We start from the raw sequence: 24,897 nt of genomic DNA, 5'->3' as shown, positions 1-24,897 counted from the left end.
ATTTCTGTTGCTAGTATAGAAAGAATTTATTATAAATGTGACCATAAGAATTTTAATATATCTTCAACTTACTAAGTCATTAATTTTTTTTTTTTGAGATGGAGTCTTATTCTGTCACCCAGGCTGGAGTACAGTGGTGCAATCTCGGCTCACTGCAACCTCCACCTCCCAGATTCAAGTGATTCTCCTGCCTCAGCCTCCTGAGTAGCTGGGATTACAGGCGCCCGCCATCAGCCCTGGCTAATTTTTGTATTTTTAGTAGAGACAGGGTTTCAGCATGTTGGCCAGGCTGGTCTTGAACTCCCGACCTCAAGTGATCCGCCCGCCTCAGCCTCCCAAAGTGCTGGGATTACAGGCGTGAGCCACCACGCCTGGCCTAATACATTTTTTAAACAAAAAGTTATTGTATCTCTGCTAGCTGCCAGGTACCTATCTAAGCACTATATAGGAATGGACAAAGTTGAAATAAACAAATAGAGAATATGTTCAAATATGATTATTTAATAATTTAGAAACTTCTTACCATAATGTAGAGCTGTTTGGCCTTCATTGTCCTATAAAAGAAACAAATAATACATTTTAGAAGTCTAAGTAATTGCAAAAGTATGAAAGTACATAAACTGTAGCAAATTTATCTGATATACCAAAGTTCCATAGGTTTATCAGACTTAGGAAAAGAAGTCAGTTATCTGAGCTTCACAGTAACTTTTAACCAAGCTCACCATCCTGAAGAATAAAGAATGATAACTTGTGCACTGTAGCAGCTACAATGGAGTAACAGGATGACCAGTTACTCCAGATATCTGCAGGTAATAATCCAAAGAGGAATTCTTAAAGTGAGGCAGTTTGGTTACCTAGTTTGTGGCAGAAAAATTGACACTATATCTCATTTATCTTGGCCAGTATTAGGATTTTTTTCTTCCTAAGCTTGTCCCCAAATCTATCTAGCGAGTCTGTGATTTATAGTGGATAGCTTTTTATCCCTTTTCAAAGACTCACAAATTCCAGGCTAATAACACTCGGTTTCATAACCAGATCAAATATCATAAAGTAATGTGATTTCAAAGCATACAAAGTCCCAGAAGTTGTTAAGAAAGCCAAAAGTTGCCATAGAATACTTAGGAAATTCCAACAGTTCAGTTATTTTCCTTTAAAACCAAGAAAACTATATATACTATTAATTGTAGTGCAGTTGAGTACTTTTTAGCAATGCCACCTCTTAAATTGAGAGCAGCTAATCACATTACATGAGCAACAAATAATCAAAGTACACAAGTGAAAAGTAGAATTTAGTAATTAACTTCATAAGCACTTTGTAATATGCATGGCCATCATGCCCCTGGTAATTGAGAATAAATGTGAAACTGTTAATCTGAATAACTTGGAAGGGTGATGTTATGCCGGCCAAACTATTCTTGGGTACTCATATCTGCTTTTCCCACTTCCTAACAGCTGAATGTAGGGGTGGAGGTTGGCTCTGGAACTTTTTGGCAATGGGTCTCCCTATTCACCTCCTAGAAAGAAAAGCAAGAAGCTGCCATAGAGAACTTATTTTATGGTTCAGATAGGTAGTAAGAAAAAAGTCATGGCAGGGGGACAACCTTGAGGCAATGTAGTTTGTTTTCCTACTATGGAATGAAGGTCTGATTGGATTTGGAGGTAAGGTGCTTATTACACGGGTGAGAGGAGATATGAAAGAAGTAATTTTAGAAGGGAGTCGGGGTAGGGTACACTTGGCTAAGATGCAACTATGGCTAAGTTTGGGATGTCCAGGAAGCATCATAAAGATAATAAACTCTAAGTAAAAGATGGAAAGCAGCATGAAAAAGTCAGGAAGCACAGGACATCACTTTTGCCTACTTTTTTTCCTTGTCTTTTTAGATACAGCCTTTATCTTGCTCCCCTTTGACTTGCCCTGCCCTTGAGATTAAGGACAGGTAGAGGAAGAGAGCTAAAGCAGCTATAGTGAATAGTATCTGAGTGATTCTTATGCAGGGCAGCCTGACAATGTGAAGTTCTGCTCCAGAGAATGTTGTCTTGACTGGGAAAGCTAAGGGCAATTTCAAAAGAACAGTACTGACCATTATGGCTGAAGACTCATATCTATATTTGTCAGCTTCCAATGTTAATCAATGAAAGTGTGTGTGTGTGCGTGAGCGCACGCACACACACACACATACATGCAAACTCCTGATGGGTTTATACATTCACATTTATAGTTTAAATGTGAATGTCCTGCATTAGGAAGCAATTTCAGAAAGAGCTTAATCTACTGCAATTTCAGGATTCTACTTAGGCATCCATCAGGCAAGGTTGTATTTTCCACAATTATATATCTTTAGAAAGCATAGTTCTTTCACTATTTGTGCATAACTTTCATGTTTAATCACTGTGTTCATATACACTTAAAGTTCATTTCCTTTCAATTTCTAATTCTTCATCTTGACTATGGAGGTGGAAGAAAGCATAATCAATTTCTTTTAATCACATTTACCAGTGAATACTAAATCTATATCTCTACCTCAATTTCTAATTAATTAATTAAAAATAGTTACTGAGCTCCAATTATGTTCCAGTCACTGTTCTAGGCACTGGAAACAATGAGATGAATGAGACAGAGAAGGTCTCTAATGTTATAAATCTTATGTTGTAGTGGCTAGGGAATCAATAAGCAAATAAATATATTTAATACTAGGAAGTGATGAGTACGCTGGAAAACAATCAAAACAGAGTAAGACACTAGACTGATGGGGGTGCTATTTTAGAGGACAAACACCAAAAGCAATGGCAACAAAAGCCAAAATTGACAAATGGGATCTAATTAAACTCAAGAGCTTCTGCACAGCAAAAGAAACTACCATCAGAGTGAACAGGCAACCTACAAAATGGGAGAAAATTTTCGCAACCTACTCATCTGACAAAGGGCTAATATCCAGAATCTACAATGAACTCCAACAAATTTACAAGAAAAAAACAAACAACCCCATCAAAAAGTGGGCGAAGGACATGAACAGACATTTCTCAAAAGAAGACATTTATGCAGCCAAAAAACACATGAAAAAATGCTCACCATCACTGGCCATCAGAGAAATGCAAATCAAAACCACAATGAGATACCATCTCACACCAGTTAGAATGGCAATCATTAAAAAGTCAGGAAACAACAGGTGCTGGAGAGGATGTGGAGAAATAGGAACACTTTTACACTGTTGGTGGGACTGTAAACTAGTTCAACCCTTGTGGAAGTCAGTGTGGCGATTCCTCAGGGATCTAGAGGTAGAAATTCCATTCGACCCAGCCATCCCATTACTGGGTATATACCCAAAGGACTATAAATCATGCTGCTATAAAGACACATGCACACGTATGTTTATTGCGGCATTATTCACAATAGCAAAGACTTGGAACCAACCCAAATGTCCAACAATGATAGACTGGATTAAGAAAATGTGGCACATATACACCATGGAATACTATGCAGCCATAAAAAATGATGAGTTCATGTCCTTTGTAGGGACATGGATGAAATTGGAAATCATCATTCTCAGTAAACTATCGCAAGAACAAAAAACCAAACACCGCATATTCTCACTCATAGGTGGGAATTGAACAATGAGAACACATGGACACAGGAAGGGGAACATCACACTTCGGGGACTGTTGTGGGGTGGGGGGAGGGGGGAGGGATAGCATTAGGAGATATACCTAATGCTAGATGACGAGTTGGTGGGTGCAGCGCACCAGCATGGCACATGTATACATATGTAACTTACCTGCACATTGTGCACATGTACCATAAAACCTAAAGTATAATAATAATAATAATAAAAGAAAATAAATAAATAAATAAATAAATAAATAAAAAGAAAAAAAAAAAAGAAAGTATGGGCCCATACTTAATAAATCCTTACCCAACATAAAAAAAAAAAAAATTTAGAATAATAGTAGCATTAGTAATATTAAATCATGAAAGATCATTGCAATAAGGGCAATTAAAATTTTCTTTGTTTAATAGGTAGCATCCAAATGTTAGCCTTGCTTGGTTTGAGATTGCTTCCCAATTGGTCATTGTAATATGTTTTTGCAGAACCGAGTGATACCTTTAATAAATTAGAGGAAATACTCCAGAAATAATCTGATTATTTATGTATAAAATGCAAAATGACTGCTTTCAGAAGAATAGCAGGTCATCCCTGGTGGGATTTGCCCTTTCTTTCGTTACTAACCTGACTTACCAAGGGGTCACAATCCTATGTTGTAAGTACCTGTAACCACCATGTGATTGAATAAACATTCATGTGGAAATACTGAAAAAAAAAAAAAAAAAAAAAAAAAAAAAAAAGAAAGGACAAAGGACTCTATAAGAAGGTATGTTTACACAGAGAACTGGGGAAGATACTAAGGTGGTCACGCAATCCAAAATGGGCAAATCACAGCACTGGCCATCTTCCTTGTCTGAAAGTATGCAAGTTACTCAAGCCAAGCCAATTAGTTTTCTTTCAAAATTTTTCAAAATGGAGCTATAAGATAGAAGTGTGTGCACACAGAAGGTTCTTTCCTCTCTGATCAAAAGTAAAGGGTGCAACCCTATAAATATGTACAATTATTATGTGTCAATTTTAAAAAAGAGAGTGTGGTCAAAGCAGGTAGACACAAAAGGACAAATATTGTGTGATTCCATTTATATGAGATACCTAGAATAGTCAAATTCATAGGAACATGAAATAGAATAGTGGTTACCAGGGGCAGAGAGAAGGGTAGCATGGGGAGTTCTTGTCTAATGGGTACAGAGTTTCAGTTTGGGATGGTGGAAAAGTTCTGGAGATGAATAGTGGTGATAACTGCACAATAATGTGAATGTACTTAATGCCACTGAACTGTACATGTAAAAATGGTTAAAATGGTAAATTCCACATATATTTTACCATAATAAAAAAGAAAGAAAATTAGAAAAGGGTATGAGCCAAAAACTGCAAGTGGCAATGTTCTCTACTTTGGGGTGAAAATCAGTCTGCAGTAGAAGGGAATAAGTATTCACAAAGAAAAAAGTAGTGGTGAGACATGGAGAGAGAATGAGGGTCTCTGGTTCTTGTCATTTCAACAATATTTTTTCTTGGTTAGGTAAGCCAATAACAGCAAAATACTCCCTAGACAAGTGTGATCTTTTTGTCACTTGTAAACAAGAGTCTTCACTAACCCAGAATGCAAGGCAATTCACGAACCAAGCCTTGCTCATCTCTCTCCCAATACCTTCTCTTCCCAATTTTGTGACTGCCAATTCCTATAAGAATACTTATCTGGGGCCTGGAGCGGTGGCTCATGCCTGTAATCCTGGCACTTTGGGAGGCCAAGGTGGGCGGATTGCCTGAGCTCAGCAGTTCCAGGCCAGCCTGGGCAACATGATGAAACCCTGTCTCTACTAAAATACAAAAAATTAGCCAGGCGTGGTGGCGTGTGCCTGTAGCCCCAGCTACTCGAGATTGCTTGAACCCACGAGATGGAGGGTGCAGTGAGCTGAGATAGCACCACTGCACTCCAGCCTGGGTGACAGAGTAAGATTCCATCTCCGGCCCCCACCCCAATAAAAAAGAAAGAAAGAAAAAAAAAAGAATATTTATCTGGACTCCCATAGCTGTGAATGCTCCCTGCTCTACCTGGAAACTGTCCCTCAACATTTTAAAGATAAAATCTTGCCCTTTTCTCATGTTTAAAAAATTCCTCTTTGATATATTTGAACATTTTAAATTGACTTATTTTATAGTCCCTATATTTCTTTTATTTGAATTGAGGGAGAGGAAGCAGAGTGATGTTTGTTGTGCTGGCTGACACCTACCTATTGATTCCCATATGCTTTTTGATTCTGGACTATAAGTTTATTTTAAGTGGGGTTTTATCTTTGAAAAAAATCTGTGCTGTGCTCCCTAGATTGAGGGTCTGTCCCTCCAGAATGATTTTGCTTTTGTTTCTGTCAAGCATCCCAGATATATTATCAGCTTAAGATCATTTAGTTGACTTCTTAGCTTGGGGATTTTTGAAAACTTAAGAAGTGCAAATTTAAAAAGAGCAAACCCACCTTCACTGCCACCCCAACCCCGGACTTGGAGCACAGGCTAAGACAAACTCTCTATGCCAATTCTCTGTCAGTGGGTAGAATTTTTCAGTCTACTCTGAGGGTGGTTGGTATTATTTGAGATCTCTACCCCATAGGTATTGAGACTGCCAAATCCTTTCAGAGCAGCCCAGTGTTGGTTTAAACTTACCACTTTGTTTTTAAAGCTTTGTTTATTTAAAAAACTATTTTAAAGCTTCCTATTTTGTTTTTAGCTATGCTTATTTTGGCCCTTGGAGAGTTGAGTTGCTTTTTTTGTAAGCTTGTCTATGCATTTAAAGAGGTGCTTACTATATTTTATTCTGCATTTCTGAGTGTTTTGTGGTGGGAGAATTTTGAGATTATTAGTCTGGAATCCTGCAGGAAAATGAAATCCCCCAACCTTTAAGACTCAGTTCACCTTCTTAAGGAAACCCCCCCTGACTCCTCAAGTAGGGTTAGGTGCTCCTCTTTTCTACTACTGTGGCACAACACATACTTTATTTTCTTATCTATCTCTTCCACTGAGACTATAAACTTCTTGTAGGCAAGTACTACGTCTTTCATCCAGTGCCTAGCTCAGTGTCTTGCATATACTGTGTGCTCAATAAATGTTCATGAAATGAGAGAATGAATACACTACTTTAATTTTTCTTGTTTTTTTTCTTTAAACTCAAAAGTTTTTAATTTTTGTGGGTACACAGTAGGTATATATATTTGTGGGGTACATGAGATACTGATATAGGCATGCTATGTGTAATATTCACATCATGATAAATGGGGTATCCATCCCCTCAAGCATTTATCCTTTGTGTTATAAGCAATCCAATTGTGCTTTTAGTTTTTACTAATTTTAAAATGTACAATTAAATTATTATTGACCATAGTCACCCTGTTGTGCTATCAAACATTAGGTCTTAGTCATTCTAACTACTTTTCATACCCATTAACCATCCCCAGTTCTCCCCCACACCCCCGCAACCCTTCCCAGCCTCTAGTGGTCACCATCCTCCTACTCTCTATCTCCATGAGTTCAACTATTTTAATTTTTAGCTCCTACAAATAAATGAGAATATGCAAAGTTTGTCTGTGCATGGCCTATTTCACTTAACATAATGATCTCCAGGGTCTATCCATGTTGTTGCAAATGACAAGATCTCATTCTTTTTAATGACTGAATAATACTCCATTGTATATAAGTACCACATTTTCTTTATCCATTCGTTTGCTGATGGACACTTAGGTTGCCTCCAAATCTTGGCTATTGCGAACAGTGCTGCAACAAACATGGGTGTATGTATATCCCTTCAACATACTGATTTCCTTTCTTTGGGGTATATATCCAGCAGTGGGATTGCTGGATCCTATGATACCTCTATTTTTAGTTGTTTGAGAAACCTCCAAACTGTTCTCCATAGTGGCTGTACTAATTTACATTCCCACAACAGTGTATAAGGGTTCCCTTTTTTCCACATCCTCGCCAGTATTTGTTATTGCCTGTCTTTTGGATATAAGCCATTTTCACTGGAGTAAGATGATATGTCATTGTATTTTGATTTGCATTTCTCTGATGATCGATCAATGATGTTGACCACCTTTTCATATACTTGATTGCCATTTTTATGTGTTCTTTTGAGAAAGATCTATTCACATCATTTGCCCATTTTAAAATCTGATTATTAGGCCAGGTGTGGTGGGTCACGCCTGTAATTCTAGCACTTTGGGAGGCTGAGGCAGATGGATCACTTGAGGCCAGGAGTTCAACAGTAGCCTGGCCAACATGGCGAAACCCCATCTCTATTAAAAAATATTAAAAAATTAGCCATGCACAGTGGCTCACACCTGTAATCCCAGCTACCTGGGAGGCTGAGGTTGGAGAATTGCTTGAATCCAGGAGGTAGGGGTTGCAGTGAGCTGAGATCATGCCACTGCACTGCAGCCTGGGTGACAGAGCGAGATCCTGTCTCAAAAAATAATAAAAAAAAAAAAAAAGAAAATAAAACCAGATTATTAGGGTTTTTTGCTCCTTCTGGTTATTAATCTCTTGTATATTTTCTCCCATTCTGTGGGTTGTCTTTCACTTTGTTGATTGTTTCCTTTGCTGTGCAGAAGCTTTTCAACTTGATGTGATCTCAGTTGTACATTTTTGCTTTGGTTGCCTGTGTTTGTGGGGTTTTAAGAAATTTTTATGGAGACCAAAGTCCTGGAGAGTTTCCCCAATGTTTTCTTGTAGTAGTTTCATAGTTTGAGATCTCAGATCTAAGTCTTTAATCCATTTGGTTTGACTTTTGTACATGGTGAGAGACAGGGGTCTAGTTTCATTCTTCTGCATATGGGTATCCAGTTTTCCCAGCACCATTTATTAAAGAGGCTGTCTTTTCCCCAATGTATGTTTTTGGTACTTTTGTTGAAAAAGGGTTCACTATAGGTGTATAGATTTGTTTCTGGGTTCTCTATTCTGTTCCATTCATCTATGTGTCTATTTTTATGTCAATATCAAGCAGTTTTTGTTACTATAGTTTTGTAGTATAATTTGAAGTCAGATAATGTGACCCTTCCAGTTTTGTTCTTTTTGCTCAGCATAGCTTTGGCTATACTGGGTCTTTTGTGGTTCCATATAAATTTTAGGATTGTTTTTTCTATTTCTGTGAAGAATGTCATTGGTATTTTCATATAAATTGCATTGAATTTATAGATTACTTTGGGTAGTATGGACATTTTAACAATATTGATTCTTCCAATCCATGAATATGGAATATCTTTCCACCTTTGTGTGTTCCCTTCAATTTCTTGCATCAATGTTTCGTAGTTTTCATTGTAGAGATCTTTCACTTCTTTGGTTAATTACTGGGTATTTAATTTTATCTGTGGCTACTGTAAATGGAATTACTTTTAAAATTTCTTTTTCAGACTGTTTGCTGTTGGCATATAGAAATGCTACTGATTTTTGTGAGCTGAGATCGTGCCACTGAACTTCAGCCTGGGTGACAGAGCAAGACTCCATCTCAAAAATAAAAAAAAAAGAAATGCTACTGATTTTTCTATGTTGATTTGTATCCTGCAACTTTACTGAATTTGTTTATCAGTTCTAATTGTTTTATGGTGGAGTCTTTAGGTTTTCCAAAATATAAGATCCTATAATCTTATGATAAACACATTAAACAAAGATAATTTGACTTCTTCCTTTACAATTTGGATGCCCTTTATTTCTTTTTCTTGTCTGATTGCTCTAGCTAGGTCTTCCAGTATCATAGTTGAATAACAGTGGTGAAAATGGGTATCCTTGTCATGTTCTAGATCTTACAGGAAAGGATGTTTTTCCCCATTCACTATGATACTAGCCTTGGGTCTGTCATATAAGACTTTTATTATGTTGAGGTAAGATGTTCCTTCTATATCTAGCTTGTTAAGGATTTTTATCATTAAGGAATATTGAATTTTATCAAATACTTTTTCAGCATCAATTGAAATGATCATATATATGGTCTTTGTCCTTCATTCTGATGATATAATGTATCACACTGATTTATTCGCACATGTTGAGCCATCCTTGCATCCCTGTAATAAAACCAACTTGGTTATGATGAGTGATCTTTCTAATGTATCATTGAATTTAGTTTGCTACTATTTTGTTGAGGATTTCTGAATCAATATTCATCAGAGATACTGGCCTGTAGTTTTCTTTTTTTTAAAATTATTATTATTATACTTTAAGTTTTAGGGTACATGTGCACAATGTGCAGGTTAGTTACATATGTATACATGTGCCATGCTGGTGTGCTGCACCCATTAACTCGTCATTTAGCATTAGGTATATCTCCTAATGCTATCCCTCCCCCCTCCCCCCACCCCACAACAGTCCCCAGAGTGTGATGTTCCCCTTCCTGTGTCCATGTGTTCTCATTGTTCAATTCCCACCTATGAGTGAGAACATGTGGTGTTTGGTTTTTTGTCCTCGTGATAGTTTACTGAGAATGATGATTTCTAATTTCATCCATGTCCCTACAAAGGACATGAACTCATCCTTTTTTTTATGGCTGCATAGTATTCCATGGTGTATATGTGCCACATTTTCTTAATCCAGTCTGTCATTGTTGGACATTTGGCTTGGTTCCAAGTCTTTGCTATTGTGAATAGTGCCGCAATAAACATACGTGTGCATGTGTCTTTATAGCAGCATGATTTATACTCCTTTGGGTATATACCCAGTAATGGGATGGCTGGGTCAAATGGTATTTCTAGTTCTAGATCCCTGAGGAATCGCCACACTGACTTCCACAAGGGTTGAACTAGTTTACACTCCCACCAACAGTGTAAAAGTGTTCCTATTTCTCCACATCCTCTCCAGCACCTGTTGTTTCCTGACTTTTTAATGATTGCCATTCTAACTGGTGTGAGATGGTATCTCATTGTGGTTTTGATTTGCATTTCTCTGATGGCCAGTGATGATGAGCATTTTTTCATGTGTCTTTTGGCTGCATAAATGTCTTCTTTTGAGAAGTGTCTGTTCATATCCTTTGCCCACTTTTTGATGGGATTGTTTGTTTTTTTCTTGTAAATTTGTTTGAGTTCATTGTAGATTCTGGATATTAGCCCTTTGTCAGATGAGTAGGTTGTGAAAATTTTCTCCCATTTTGTAGGTTGACTGTTCACTCTGATGGTAGTTTCTTTTGCTGTGCAGAAGCTCTTGAGTTTAATTAGATCCCATTTGTCAATTTTGGCTTTTGTTGCCATTGCTTTTGGTGTTTTCGACATGAAGTCCTTGCCCATGCCTATGTCCTGAATGGTATTGCCTAGGTTTTCTTCTAGGGTTTTTATGGTTTTCGGTCTAACGTTTAAGTATTTAATCCATCTTGAATTAATTTTTGTATAAGGTGTCAGGAAGGGATCCAGTTTCAGCTTTCTACATATGGCTAGCCAGTTTTCCCAGCACCATTTATTAAATAGGGAATCCTTTCCCCATTGTTTGTTTTTCTCAGGTTTGTCAAAGATCAGATAGTTGTAGATATGCGGATTATTTCTGAGGGCTCTGTTCTGTTCCATTGATCTATATCTCTGTTTTGGTACCAGTACCATGCTGTTTTGGTTACTGTAGCCTTGTAGTATAATTTGAAGTCAGGTAGTGTGATGCCTCCAGCTTTGTTCTTTTGGCTTAGGATTGACTTGGCAATGTGGGCTCTTTTTTGGTTCCATATGAACTTTAGTTTTTTCCAATTCTGTGAAGAAAGTCACTGGTAGCTTGATGGGGATGGCATTGAATTAAATTACCTTGGGTAGTATGGCCATTTTCACAATATTGATTCTGCCTACCCATGAGCATGGAATGTTCTTCCATTTGTTTGTATCCTTTTTTATTTCATTGAGCAGTGGTTTGTAGTTCTCCTTGAAGAGGTCCTTCACGTCCCTTGTAAGTTGGATTCCTAAGTATTTTATTCTCTTTGAAGCAATTGTGAATGGGAGTTCACTCATGATTTGGCTGTTTGTCTGTTATTGGTGTATAAGAATGCTTGTGATTTTTGTACATTGATTTTGTATCCTGAGACTTTGCTGAAGTTGCTTATCAGCTTAAGGAGATTTTGGGCTGAGACAATAGGGTTTGCTAGATATACAATCATGTCATCTGTAAACAGGGACAATTTGATTTCCTCTTTTCCTAATTGAATACCCTTTATTTCCTTCTCCTGCCTGATTGCCCTGGCCAGAACTTCCAACACTATGTTGAATAGGAGTGGTGAGAGAGGGCATCCCTGTCTTGTGCCAGTTTTCAAAGGGAATGCTTCCAGTTTTTGCCCATTCAGTATGATATTGGCTGTGGGTTTGTCATAGATAGCCCTTATTATTTTGAGATACGTCCCATCAATACCTAATTTATTGAGAGTTTTTAGCATGAAGGGTTGTTGAATTTTGTCAAAGGCCTTTTCTGCATCTATTGAGATAATCATGTGGTTTTTGTCTTTGGTTCTGTTTATATGCTGGATTACATTTATTGATTTGCGTATATTGAACCAGCCTTGCATCCCAGGGATGAAGCCCACTTGATCATGGTGGATAAGCTTTTTGATGTGCTGCTGGATTCAGTTTGCCAGTATTTTATTGAGGATTTTTGCATCGATGTTCATCAAGGATATTGGTCTAAAATTCTCTTTTTTGGTTGTGTCTCTGCCCGGCTTTGGTATCAGGATGATGCTGGCCTCTTAAAATGAGTTAGGGAGGATTCCCTCTTTTTCTATTGATTGGAATAGTTTCAGAAGGAATGGTACCAGTTCCTCCTTGTACCTCTGGTAGAATTCAGCTGTGAATCCATCTGGTCCTGGACGCTTTTTGGTTGGTAAGCTATTGATTATTGCCACAATTTCAGATCCTCTTATTGGTCTATTCAGAGATTCAACTTCTTCCCGGTTTAGTCTTGAGAGGGTGTATGTGTCGAGGAATTTATCCATTTCTTCTAGATTTTCTGGTTTATTTGCGTAGAGGTGTTTGTAGTATTCTCTGATGGTAGTTTGTACTTTTGTGGGATCAGTGGTGATATCCCCTTTATCATTTTTTATTGCGTCTATTTGATTCTTCTCTCTTTTTTTCTTTATTAGTCTTGCTAGCGGTCTATCAATTTTGTTGATCCTTTCAAAAAACCAGCTCCTGGATTAATTTTTTGAAGGGTTTTTTGTGTCTCTATTTCCTTCAGCTCTGCTCTGATCTTAGTTATTTCTTGCCTTCTGCTAGCTTTTGAATGTGTTTGCTCTTGCTTTTCTAGTTCTTTTAATTGTCATGTTAGGGTGTCAGTTTTGGATCTTTCCTGCTTTCTCTTGTGGGCATTTAGTGCTATAAATTTCCCTGTACACACTGCTTTGAATGTGTCCCAGAGATTCTGGTATGTTGTGTCTTTGTTCTCGTTGGTTTCAAAGAACATCTTTATTTCTGCCTTCATTTCGTTATGTACCCAGTAGTCATTCAGGAGCAAGTTGTTCAGTTTCCATGTAGTTGAGCGGTTTTGAGTGAGTTTCTTAATCCTGAGTTCTAGTTTGATTGCACTGTGGTCTGAGAGACAGTTTGTTATAATTTCTGTTCTTTTACATTTGCTGAGGAGAGCTTTACTTCCAACTATGTGGTTAATTTTGGAATAGGTATGGTGTGGTGCTGAAAAAAATGTATAGTCTGTTGATTTGGGGTGGAGAGTTCTGTAGATGTCTATTAGGTCCACTTGGTGCAGAGCTGAGTTCAATTCCTGGGTATCCTTGTTAACTTTCTGTCTCATTGATCTGTCTAATGTTGACAGTGGGGTGTTAAAGTCTCCCATTATTATTGTGTGGGAGTCTAAGTCTCTTTGTAGGTCACTCAGGACTTGCTTTATGTAGTTTTCTTTTTTTGATCTTTGTCTGGTTTTGGTATCATGATAATACTGGCCTTATAGAATGAGTTTGGAAGTCTTCCCTCCTCTATCTTTTTGGAATAGTTTGAGAAGGACTGGTATTAGTTCTTTTTTAAATGTTTGGTAGAATTCAGCAGTGAAGCCACGAGGTCCTAGGCTTTTCTTTACTGGAAAACTTTATTTCGGCTTCTATCTTGTTATGTGTTACTGGTCTGTTAAGGTTTTGGATTTCTTCACGGTTCAATCTTGGTAGGTTGTATGTGTCTACAAATTTCCCCATTTTCTCTAGATTTTCTAATTTATTGACATATAGTTAGTTGCTCATAGTAGTCACTTAATGATCCTTTGAATTTCAGTGGTATTGGCTGTAATGTCTATCTTTTCATCTCTGATTTTATTTGGGTCTTCTCTTTTTTTTTTTAGTCTGGCTAAAAGTTTGTCAATTTTATTTGTCTTTTCAAAACACCAAGTTTTCATTTTGATGACTGTATTCTTTCCTTCATTTCAATTTTATTTATTTATTTCTGCTCTGATTTTTATTTTATTATTTCTTGTCTTCTACTAATTTTGGGTTTGTTTACTCTTGCTTTTCCGGTTCTTTAGGATACACCATTAGGTTATTTGAAGTTTTTCTTCTTTTTTGATGCAGGTGCTATAAACTTCTCTCTTGGTACTGCTTTCACTGTGTCTTATAGGTTTTGGTATATTTCGTTTTCACCATTGTTTAAGAAATTTTTCAGTTTTCTTAATTTCTTCATTGACTCACTGGTCATTCAGGAGCATACTGTTTAATTTCCATGTGTCTGTATAGTTTCCAAAATTATTCTTGTTATTTACAGGCCAGTATGTCTGATGAATATTGATTCAGAAATCCTCAACAAAATAGTAGCAAACTAAACTCTGTAGTTTCATTTGATTGTGGTCAGAGAAGATGCTTAATATTATTTCAGTTTTTGACTAAGACTTATTTTGTGGCCTAACATACGGTCTATCCTTGAGAATGATTTATGTGCCAAGAAGAATGTGTACTGTACAGTCATTTGATGAAATGTTCTGTAAATATCTGTTAGATTCACTGTTGTACAGTATAGACTAAGTCTGATGTTTCTTTGATTTTCTGTCTGAAAGATCTGTCCAATGCTGAAAGTGGTATGTTGAAGTCTCCAGCTACTATTGTATTGGGGTCTCTCTCTCTCTTTACCTCTAATAATATTTCCTTTATGTATCTGGGTGCTTCAGTGTTGGATGCATATATATTTATAATTATTATATCCTTTTGCTGAATTGACCCCTTTATCATTATATAATGACCTTGTCTCTTCTTATAGTTTTTGTCTTGAAATCTATTTTGTCTGATATAACTATAGCTACTCCTGCTCTTTTTTTGTTTCCACTGGGATGGAATATCTTTTTGCATTCCTTTATTTTCAGTCTGTGTGTAACTTTATAGGTGAAGTGTGTCTCTTGTTGGCAACAGATCATTGGGTCTCGATTTTTTAATCCACTCAGCTATTCTATGTCTTTGGACAGGAGAGTTTTTAGTCCATTTACATTCAATGTCATTATTGATTAGGTAAGGACTTGCTCCTGCCATTCTGTTATTTGTTTTCTGGTCTTCTCTTTCTTCTTTCCTTGCTTCCTGTTTTCCTTTAGTGAAGGTAGTTTTCTCTGTTGGTATATTTTAATGTATTGCTTTTTATTTTTGCATATAAGTTTTTTGATTTGAGGTTATCATGAGGCTTGCAAATATCTTATAACCCATTATTATTAAGCTGATGACAACTTAACACTGATTGCATAAACAAATAGGCAAAAAAAAACCTAATAAAAACATTTTCACTTAATTCCCTGACTTTTTAACTTTTTGTTGCTTATGTCTTATTGTCCCATGTTTTGAAAAGTTATCCTAGTTATTATTTTTGATTGGTTCATCAACTAGTCTTTCTACTTGAGTAGTTTACAAACCATAATTACAGTGTTATAACATTCTGTGTTTGTGTGTTTACTATTACCAGTGAGTTTTGTGCCTTCATATAATTTCTTATTGCTCATTAACATGCTTTTCCTTCTGATTGAAGAATTTCCTTTAGCATTTCTTATAGGACAGGTGTAGTGTTGACAAAATCTCTCAGCTTTTGTTTGTCTGACAGTCTTTATTTCTTCTTCATGCTTGAAGGATATTTTCACCAGATATACTGTTCTAGGGTAATTTTTTTTTTTTTTTTCCTTTAGCACTTTAAATATGTCATGCCACTCTCTCCTAGCCTGTTAAGGTTTCCACTGAAAAGTCTGCTGCCAGATGTATTGGAGCTCCATTATATGTTGTTTCTTTTTTCTTGATGCTTTTAGGATGCTTTCTTTACCCTTGACCTCTGGAAGCTTGATTATTAAATGTCTTGAGGTAGTCTTCTTTAGGTTAAAACTGTTCTATAACCTTCTTGTGCTGGAATGTTGGTATCTTTTTCTTGATTTGGGAAGTTCTCTGATACTATCCCTCTGAATAAACTTTCTATCCCTGTCTCTTTCTCGATCTCCTCCTTAAGGCCAATAACTCTTAGATTTGCCCTTTTGAGGCTATTTTCTAGATCTTTTAAGTGTGTTTCATTCTCTTTTATTCTTTTGTTTCTGCTGTGTATTTTTAAGTAGTCTGTCTTCAAGCTCACGAATTCTGCTTAATTCTGCTATTAAGAGACTGATGCATTCTTCACTATGTCAATTCCATTTTTCAACTCTAGAATTTCTGCTTGGTTCTTTTTAATTATTTCAATCTCTTTTTTATATTTATATGATAGAATTCTGAATTTGTTTTCTGTGTTATCTTAAATTTCTTTGAGTTTCCTCAAAACAGTTATTTTGAATTCTCTGTCTGAAAGGTTGCATATCTCTTTCTCCAGGACTGGTCCCTGGTGCCTTATTTAGTTTGTTTGGTGAGGTTGTGTTTTCCTGGATGATCTTGATGATTGTGGATAGTCATTGGTGTTTAAACATTGAAGAGTTAGAATTTATTGTAGTCTTTGCAATTCGGGCACATTTGTGCCCATTTTTCTTGGTAAGGTTTTCCAGGTATTGGAAGAGAATTGGGTCCCAAGCCCAATAACACTGTGGTTCTTAAAAACTCATAGAGGTAGTGACATGATAGTCTTGGATAAGGTCCAGAAGAATTCTCTGGATTATCAGACAGAGACTCTTGTTCTCTTCCCTTATTTTCTCCCAAATAAATGGAGTCTCTCCTGTGCTGAGCCACTTGGATCCTGGGGTGGAGTGATGCGAACACCCTGTGGCCACCACCACTGGGACTGTACTGGGTTGTATCTGGAGCCAGTACAGCACTGGGTCTCATCCAAGGCCCACTGTAATCACTACCTGGCTACCACCTATCTTTACTCAAGGCCCTAGGGCTCTACAATTAGCAGGTGGGGAAGCCAGCCAGGTTTTTGTCCTTTCCTTCAGGGAAGCAAGTTACCCCAGGCCCTGGGTGGGTCCAGAGATGCTGTCTGGGAGCTAGGGATTGGAGTAAAAAACCTTAGAAATCTACCTGGTGTTCTATTTTACTGAGGCTAAGCTGGCCCTAAAACCATAAGACAAGTCCTTCCCTCCATTTTCCACAGGGAGAGGAGGCTCTCCCAGTTGCCACCACCACCACCAGCCCATGGAGAGCTCTGCCAGGCCACTGCCAATATTCACTGAAAGCCCAAGTGCTCTTCAGTCAGCTGTGGTGAATGCTGCCAATCCTAGAACTCACCCTTCAGGGCAGCGGGCTCCCCTCTGGCCCACGACAAGTCCAGAAGGCTATCCAAGGCTTGTCTGGCCCAAAGCTGTCCAAGAGCCTAGGCATGGAATCAGGGACCCCAACAGCCTGCTTGGTGTTCTAGCCCATTGTGGCTGAGCTGGTGCCTATGGTACAAGGTAAAGTCCCCTTTACTTTTCCCTCTACTTTTCTGAAGCAGAAGCAATCTTTTACTGTAGCTACCACAGCTGGGAATGTGCTGGGTCTTACCTGAAGCCAGCACATCTCAGAGTATCATCCAAGGCTCACAGCATACTAACTGGGCATTGCTGTTGGCTATTGCGGACCCAAGGGCTCTTTAGTCTGCAGGTGATGAATCCTGCAGGACTAGCTCCTTCCCTTCAAGGCAGTGGGTTCCCTTCTGACCCAGGATGTGTCTAGAAATGTCATCTGGGAGCTAGGCCCTGGAATGGGGGCTTCAAGACTCTGCCCAGTGCCCTATCCTACTGTGGCTGAGCAGGTATCCAAGATGTAAGACAGAGTCCTCTTTACTCTTTGCTCTCCTCTTCTCAAACGGAAGGAGTCAGAGGGATGGCACGAGCACTCCCTTTGTTGCCCTAGCTGATGTCTCCCTAGGTCATGTGCCGCCCTGGTCCACTGTCTCTAAGCCCACCGCAGCACTAGGACTTGCCTAGGAATTACAGTCCTGTGGCCTAGACTACCTTTCAAGTATATTTAGGACCCCAGATATCTTTGGCCCGCAGTGGTGAGGTTTAGGAAAACTCAAGTTCCAATCACTGGGATGGACGATCACCCTCTGGCTAGGGCTAGTCCAAATGCTCCTTCTATGTGTGGGTGCTGGCTGAGCCCTGCATGGCTTTGCTCTCTGCTTTGACAGGGCAGTACTGAGTTCAACGCCAAATCTCCCAGTTGCTGTGCTCTCCCTCTCCAAGTGCACAGATTCTCTCTCCACGCCACAGGGCTGCTGCGGGATTGAGAAGGGGTGGTGTCGGCGATTTAAGACTGTGTTTCCTACCCGCTGCAGTGCCTCTTTTAATAATATGAAGTTAAAACCAGGTACTGTGATTGCTCATCTGATTTTTGGTTCTTATGACAGTGCTCTTTTATGTGTAGTTATTTGTTAAAATTTGGTGTTCCTGCTGGGGGGACAATTGGTAGAGGGGCCTATTTGGCAATCTTGCTCCACATTCAGTTTATTCTTTAAACCAATTTAAAGACTAATTAATTTTAGTCTTTAATTTAACCTTTTTCCTTTTACTTAAACCCTTTAAAAGAATGTTCCCATATATTTCCTACAGTGTGGAGTGCAATGTCAGACATGATAATACAATGAAGGTCTAAACAATGATGAACAGGATATTTAGCTTATAGTTACTAGCTGCAAAATCACTACTATATTCTGTTTGATTTCTGGATTCTTTTTTCTTCCACATGTGCTCCTGCAGTTAAACAGATTATTTCTTTCCCCACATGTACTCTGCAGCAATTCTTTCTTATTTTTGATCATGCCTCCATTTCAGGAATATTTCCTTTAAGGACTGAGTTTTCTTGTATCTCCAAATTGTGTGCCTCATCAAACATAGTATACTTTTATTCTACCAAATGAGGTGTTGACAAAAATATTAAATACACAGCTCAGAATTGGTACAAGGAAACTATCATTTATTTTATCTGTTTAACACTAAGCCACTGATAACACTGCTGTTTCTTCTGCATAAAATTGTGTAGCCCCTGGTTTCTAACTGCTAAATACATTTTATCACACTGAATCAAGAGTCATATTTCTAGGTCAAGATACATACATATATACACACACATATGTATATATACATATACACACACACATATGTATATATACATATACACACACACATATGTATATATACATACACACACACATATGTATATACACATATACACACACATATGTATATACACATATATACACACATGTATATACACATATATACACACATGTATATACACATATATACACACATGTATATATACATATATACACACATGTATATATACATATATACACACATATGTATATATACATATATACACACATATGTATATATACATATATACACACATATGTATATATACATATATACACACATATGTATATATACATATATACACACATATGTATATATACATATATACACACATATGTATATATACATATATATGTATATTCCTGTACAGGTGTGTGTATATATATGTACACACACACACACACACATATATTCCAAGCTGTTCTTACAGCTTGTATATATACAAGCAATGTATATATACACACATATATATTCCAAGTGGAAAATTCTCTTCAGTGTAACTGGATTTTTTTTTTTGACCATGATTCTGATGCTTTAATTCAATTCACACTTGATCTACCATCTCTACTAATGTCAGCTTTAAAGATACATGAGTAATAACAAAGCTGCAGAGAGGGGCTAGATTTTTCCATGATATGGCTAATGAGAAAATTTTATTATATCCAGTAATTTACTTAAAATATAAATTTTATTTAAAAAATAGTGTTTCAAGTGAATGTATGGTAAGTGAGGCACTCAAGCAAATTGGCTGTGAGAAATTCGAAGTAGTAATAAAAAATTTTGAGTTAGTAATATAGTTTTAGGTAAATCTTAATAGTATTTCTAAGCCTGGAATGTATTGTCTCTCCTTATGAGATCTGTGACTCTATAATAGATGATTAATCTGACAATTTAGAAGCTTGCAAATGCCTTTTATGATTATTTTTCTATATATATATATATAAGTTAAGCTTTCAGCTACAGGTTCTAGGTATTTTCCTTTCTTTCTAGGAAACAATGTAGATACAGTAACATCTTATTTAACTGGCATCTTTATGGAATGAGGGAGTATATATCAGTAGATTTTTCAAATAATTGGAACATTAACATTTCAGCATCCAAAAATTAAAAACATCATCCCTGTAAACTTTTGCATATAATTATTTCTAACACATCTTACTTCTCATTACTCTATATGGAGAACATGGACAATGATTTAACCTTTTTCTGACGATTTGCAGTCAACATCATAAACTGATTATATCCCTCAATTTCTGGCACCAAGTAAATGTCTGGGAATATGATTGAACAAAAACATCATTTATTGTACATACTATAAAAGATGCCTTTACAGTGCATTAAGGTATATAAAGCTATTTGGTCTTTCACCAAATGGCCCCAGACTACTTTTGCTTTTTGTTGAGTTTGATTTTTGTCTTTTTTTTTTTCTTTGATATACTGATTTTATTTCCTTTGGATATATGCTCAATAGTGCTGTTACTCAATCATATGATAGTTCTATTTTTAATATTTTAAGGACCCTACAGAGTGTTTTCCATAATGTCTGTACTAATTAACGTTCCCACCAACAGTTAAGAGTGTAAGAGTTCATTTTTCTCCACATCCTTACTATTTGTTCTTTTGTCTTTTTGATAATAGCCCTTAAGATAGGTGTAAAGTGATATCTCATTGTGGTTTTGATTTTTTTTTTTTTTTTTAGACAGAATCTCGCTCTTTTGCCTAAACTGCAGTGCAGAGTGGCACAATCTCGGCTCACTGCAACCTCTGTCTCCCGGGTTCAAGCCATTTTCCTGCCTCAGCCTCCTGTAGCTGGGAGTACAGGCATGTGCCACCACACCCAGCTAATTTTTTTTTTTCGTATTTTTAGTAGAAACAGGTTTTCACCATGTTGGCCAGGCTGGTCTCGAACTCCAGACCTCAAGTGATCTGCCTGCTGCTATAAAGACACATGCACATGTATGTTTATTGCCGCACTATTCACAATAGCAAAGACTTGGAACCAACCCAAATGTCCAACAATGATAGACTGGATTAAGAAAATGTGGCACATATACACCATGGAATACTATGCAGCCATAAAAAATGATGAGTTCATGTCCTTTGTAGGGACATGGATGAAATTGGAAATCATCATTCTCAGTAAACTATCGCAAGGACAAAAAACCAAACACCGCATATTCTCACTCATAGGTGGGAACTGAACAATGAGAACACATGGACACAGGAAGGGGAACATCACACTCTGGGGACTGTTGTGGAGTGGGGGGAGGGGGGAGGGATAGCATTAGGAGATATACCTAATGCTAAATGACGAGTTAATGGGTGCAGCACACCAGCATGGCACATGTATACATATGTAACTAACCTGCACATTGTACACATGTACCCTAAAACTTAAAGTATAATAATAATAAAAAAAAAAAAAAAGAGAAAACCAGGCCGGGCATGGTGAATTGTCTTTTTCTTTTTTAAGCAGCTTTTCCTCAGCCATAGGATATTCATTTATCCTTTATTATTATCAGTGTACCTGAACTCTTTAAAATTTTCTACCTCTCATCTGCTAAGGACTGGAAATCAGACAAGCAAGTTCCTCAAGCTGTGTCTAAAACTGGGAAACTGTCTCTGATTGATAGTCTGGGAATGGTCTCACAACATGATTTGTAGAAAGCTTTATTATAGATCTGTGTATTTTATGTTCATGTTGATTTTATCTTGGTTTTAGGCTATATTCTTTTTTTAAACTTTTGGGGAGCACTTCTAAGCATAGACTATATTCTCAATCAGTGATTTTCAATTTTTTTAAACATTCTATGGAAGCTTGTATTCAAATAGAATCTGGAATGACAAGTAAATAAAGCCAACATTAAAGTGGCACTGCTCTGGGTGGTGATCTGTAGTCTGTGCACACTTCGCCTTCTTGTGTCTCTACCAGTTGCCATCAGTGTCACCACAAATGGGTAACATGTCTTTGGACAAGTTAGAGGTAACTCTTTTTACTGGCTTTCTGTTTCTGGACATTTGTCTAATCCTCCACAAAATAATGGAACTAACTTGTTAATCAATAGTTACAAGATAACTTTCTGACCAGCCCACTCCTCAGTTTTCTTAAGTTTTCTCTATGAATAAAAAACAGAAAGTAACAGTATATATTCCAAAAAGCTGACAAAATACAGCAAAATACAAGGACTTGATTCTCTGGACGTCTTTCTCATTGGGTGTAAGCAATAATTAAGGATCAAAACTTCATTTGAAGGCTGGGCATGCTGGCTCATGACTCTAATTCCAGTACATTGAGAGGCTGAGGTGGGAGGACTGCTTGAGCCCAGGAGTTGGAGACCAGCCTGGGCAACATAGGGAGACCTTGACTCTATAAGAATTTTTTTTTTTTTTTTTTTAAAGCCAGGTGTGGTGGTGCATACCTCTGGTCCCAGCTATTTGAGAGGCTGAGGTGAGAGGATTTCCTGAGCCCAGGAGACTGAGGCTGCGGTGAGCCATGATTATACCACCGCACTCCAGCCTGGGCAAACAGAGTGACACTGTTTCAAAAACAAACAAACAAACACCAAACCAAAATCACAAAAAAAACCTTATTTGAAAAACCATACATCTGTGATCAAATAGAAATGGGCATTTCAAACTCTTTCTCCACATGGGCTACAACAGTAAAAGCTAACTTAAATAGATGATATCCAAATTGATAAATAGCTACTGTAAACATGACAAGCAAACAACTAAAAGGAAAACAAAGGCAGTATTACTGATTATTCATCCCTTTTAAGGCAACTGATCAAATGTACATCTACACAGATGTTCTTAAGAGCAAGTTTGCTTTGGGAACTGCAGCTAAAACAACTACATTTACTTTAACATCATATTAAAATTGCTGGAGAGAGAGGAATTGGAGTAAAATAGGTACAGTGTAAACAAGCAGTTGAAACTAAAGAATGGATAATATATGTGCTCAATCCACAAGGTGGTCTTCTAATCATTTGGACTCACAAAACTACTGTTGGGTATAATTAGCATCAATTATTCAGTAATATTTCAGACAGAAACCATTCCAAATTTGCCATCAGGGCAGTGTCAGACTGGAGTCCTTGAGGTAATTCATGTGACAGCTTATCCAGCCACCCAGGAGGTTTCTTTTCTCCAGGAGATATAACTCAGATATTAGGTGAAGAGATCCATATCAGCAGATGTGGGGTCTATCTTGGCTTAGAAGCCCTGGTACTTTACAAGTGCCACAATATAACAGTAGCTTCTAGGGTCACACAAGGGGTATGCCAATTACAAGTAACTCAGGACATTCCAAAGTACAGTGTCCCCATCAGGTATTTATCATTCCTTTGCAGTTCTTCCCAGTCCAAATTAATTTACCAACCAAGGGGTCATTTTTGTTATAATGTTACTTAGTAATATAACTAACATCCTTAACTCCATCAGGTTACCAAATAACTTAGATAGCTATTTTAATCTAAAGCCAGATTTTCATTCAGCAGGGGGAAATGTAGTCAATATCCTAATATGGTATCAAACTTATATAATCAGAATTTCCATATTGAAGTTTAATTTGAAATACTTTGGGGATATCATAGGACTTTGCCAACTCTTTCTGTCTGTTCCACTTTGACTAAAAGAATTTCTCCCACAGCACATGTTCCTTGTTCCTTTGTTATTTTCTTTTTACGTAAGTATACCTAAGTGAATTGGGCTACAATATATTTTGCTACATCTGATTGTTTAAACCAGGGGCATCTGATAGAATACTACTACAATATAACAATGCTACAGCATATCTGGACAAAGAGATGCATGAGGATATTTAAGGAAATAGGGGACTTTGCAATTCCACTTCTGGAAATTTTTCCCCCAAGAAAAACTGTCCCAACCCCAAGACTTCATGTTAATAAATGGTATGTCATTTGGCTCTATTACCCAGCTGCTCAAGTCAAGAATTTGGGCTCCATCCTTGAATTCTACTTCCCTCATCCTCTATATTGAATCCACAAACAACTCTTACTAGGGAGTATATTCTAAAATATATGATGTCTAATTATCCATTTCTCTTTACCTCATTGTTACTACCTGTTATGAGTTTAACTGTGTCTCCCAAAAATATGTTAAAAGTTCTAACTCCTTGTACCTCACAATGGGTACCTTATTTGGAAACACACTGGAATGATGCATCTACAAGCCAAGAATGCCAAGAATTGCCAGCAAACACCAGAAGCCCGAAGAGGCAAAGGATTCTCCCCTACAGGTTTCAGAGGGAGAATGGCCCTGCTAACAATAAATTTCTGTTGTTTTAAGCCACCTAGTTTGTGGCACTTTGTTACAGCTGTCCTAGGAAACTAATACCCCACATCAGTACAAACCTCCACCATTTCCTACCTAGACAAAGGCAGTAACTTCATATTTGTTCCCCTCCCCCACTACAATCTATTCTTCAGACAGCAGTTAAAACAGGGGTCCCCAATCCCTGTTACCTGTCCGTGGCCTGTTAGGAACTGGGCTACACAACAGGAGGTGAGTGGTAGGCAAGTGAGCAAAGCTTCATCTGTATTTACAGTTGCTCCCCATCACTCACATTACTGTTTGAGCTCTGCCTCTTGTCAGATCAATGGCAGCATTAGATTCTCACAGGAATGCCAACCCTTATTGTGAACTGCACATATGAGGGATCTAAGTTGTATGCTCCTTATGAAAATCTAATGCCTGATGATCTGACAGTGCCTCCCATCACCCCTAGATGGGACCATCTAGTTGCAGGAAAACAAGCTCAGGGCTCCCACTGATTCTATATTACAGTGAGTTGTATAATTATTTCATAATATATTGCAATGTAATAATA

At 37.5% G+C, this 24,897-nt stretch overlaps 1 protein-coding gene across 15 annotated transcripts in view; it reads right to left on the bottom strand.

Annotated features, from left to right (window-relative positions):
- ACBD6 (acyl-CoA binding domain containing 6) overlaps positions 1–24,897 on the bottom strand; it is a 248,709-nt gene that overhangs the window by 46,810 nt on the left and 177,002 nt on the right. For all 15 annotated transcript variants that reach the window (XR_010123589.1, XR_010123579.1, XR_010123599.1 and 12 more), the window contains exon 7: positions 524–554. Coding sequence is in view for 3 of the 15 variants with exons in the window: in XM_054475506.2 (XP_054331481.1) it covers positions 524–554 (31 nt within the window). In the remaining 12 variants the exon portion in view is untranslated. The remainder of the gene's footprint in view (positions 1–523; positions 555–24,897) is intronic.

Source organism: Pongo pygmaeus, chromosome 1 (genome assembly GCF_028885625.2).
Source record: "Pongo pygmaeus isolate AG05252 chromosome 1, NHGRI_mPonPyg2-v2.0_pri, whole genome shotgun sequence".
NCBI classification, from domain to species: domain Eukaryota; kingdom Metazoa; phylum Chordata; class Mammalia; order Primates; family Hominidae; genus Pongo; species Pongo pygmaeus.
This window is presented reverse-complemented; position numbering and strand designations above follow the sequence as displayed.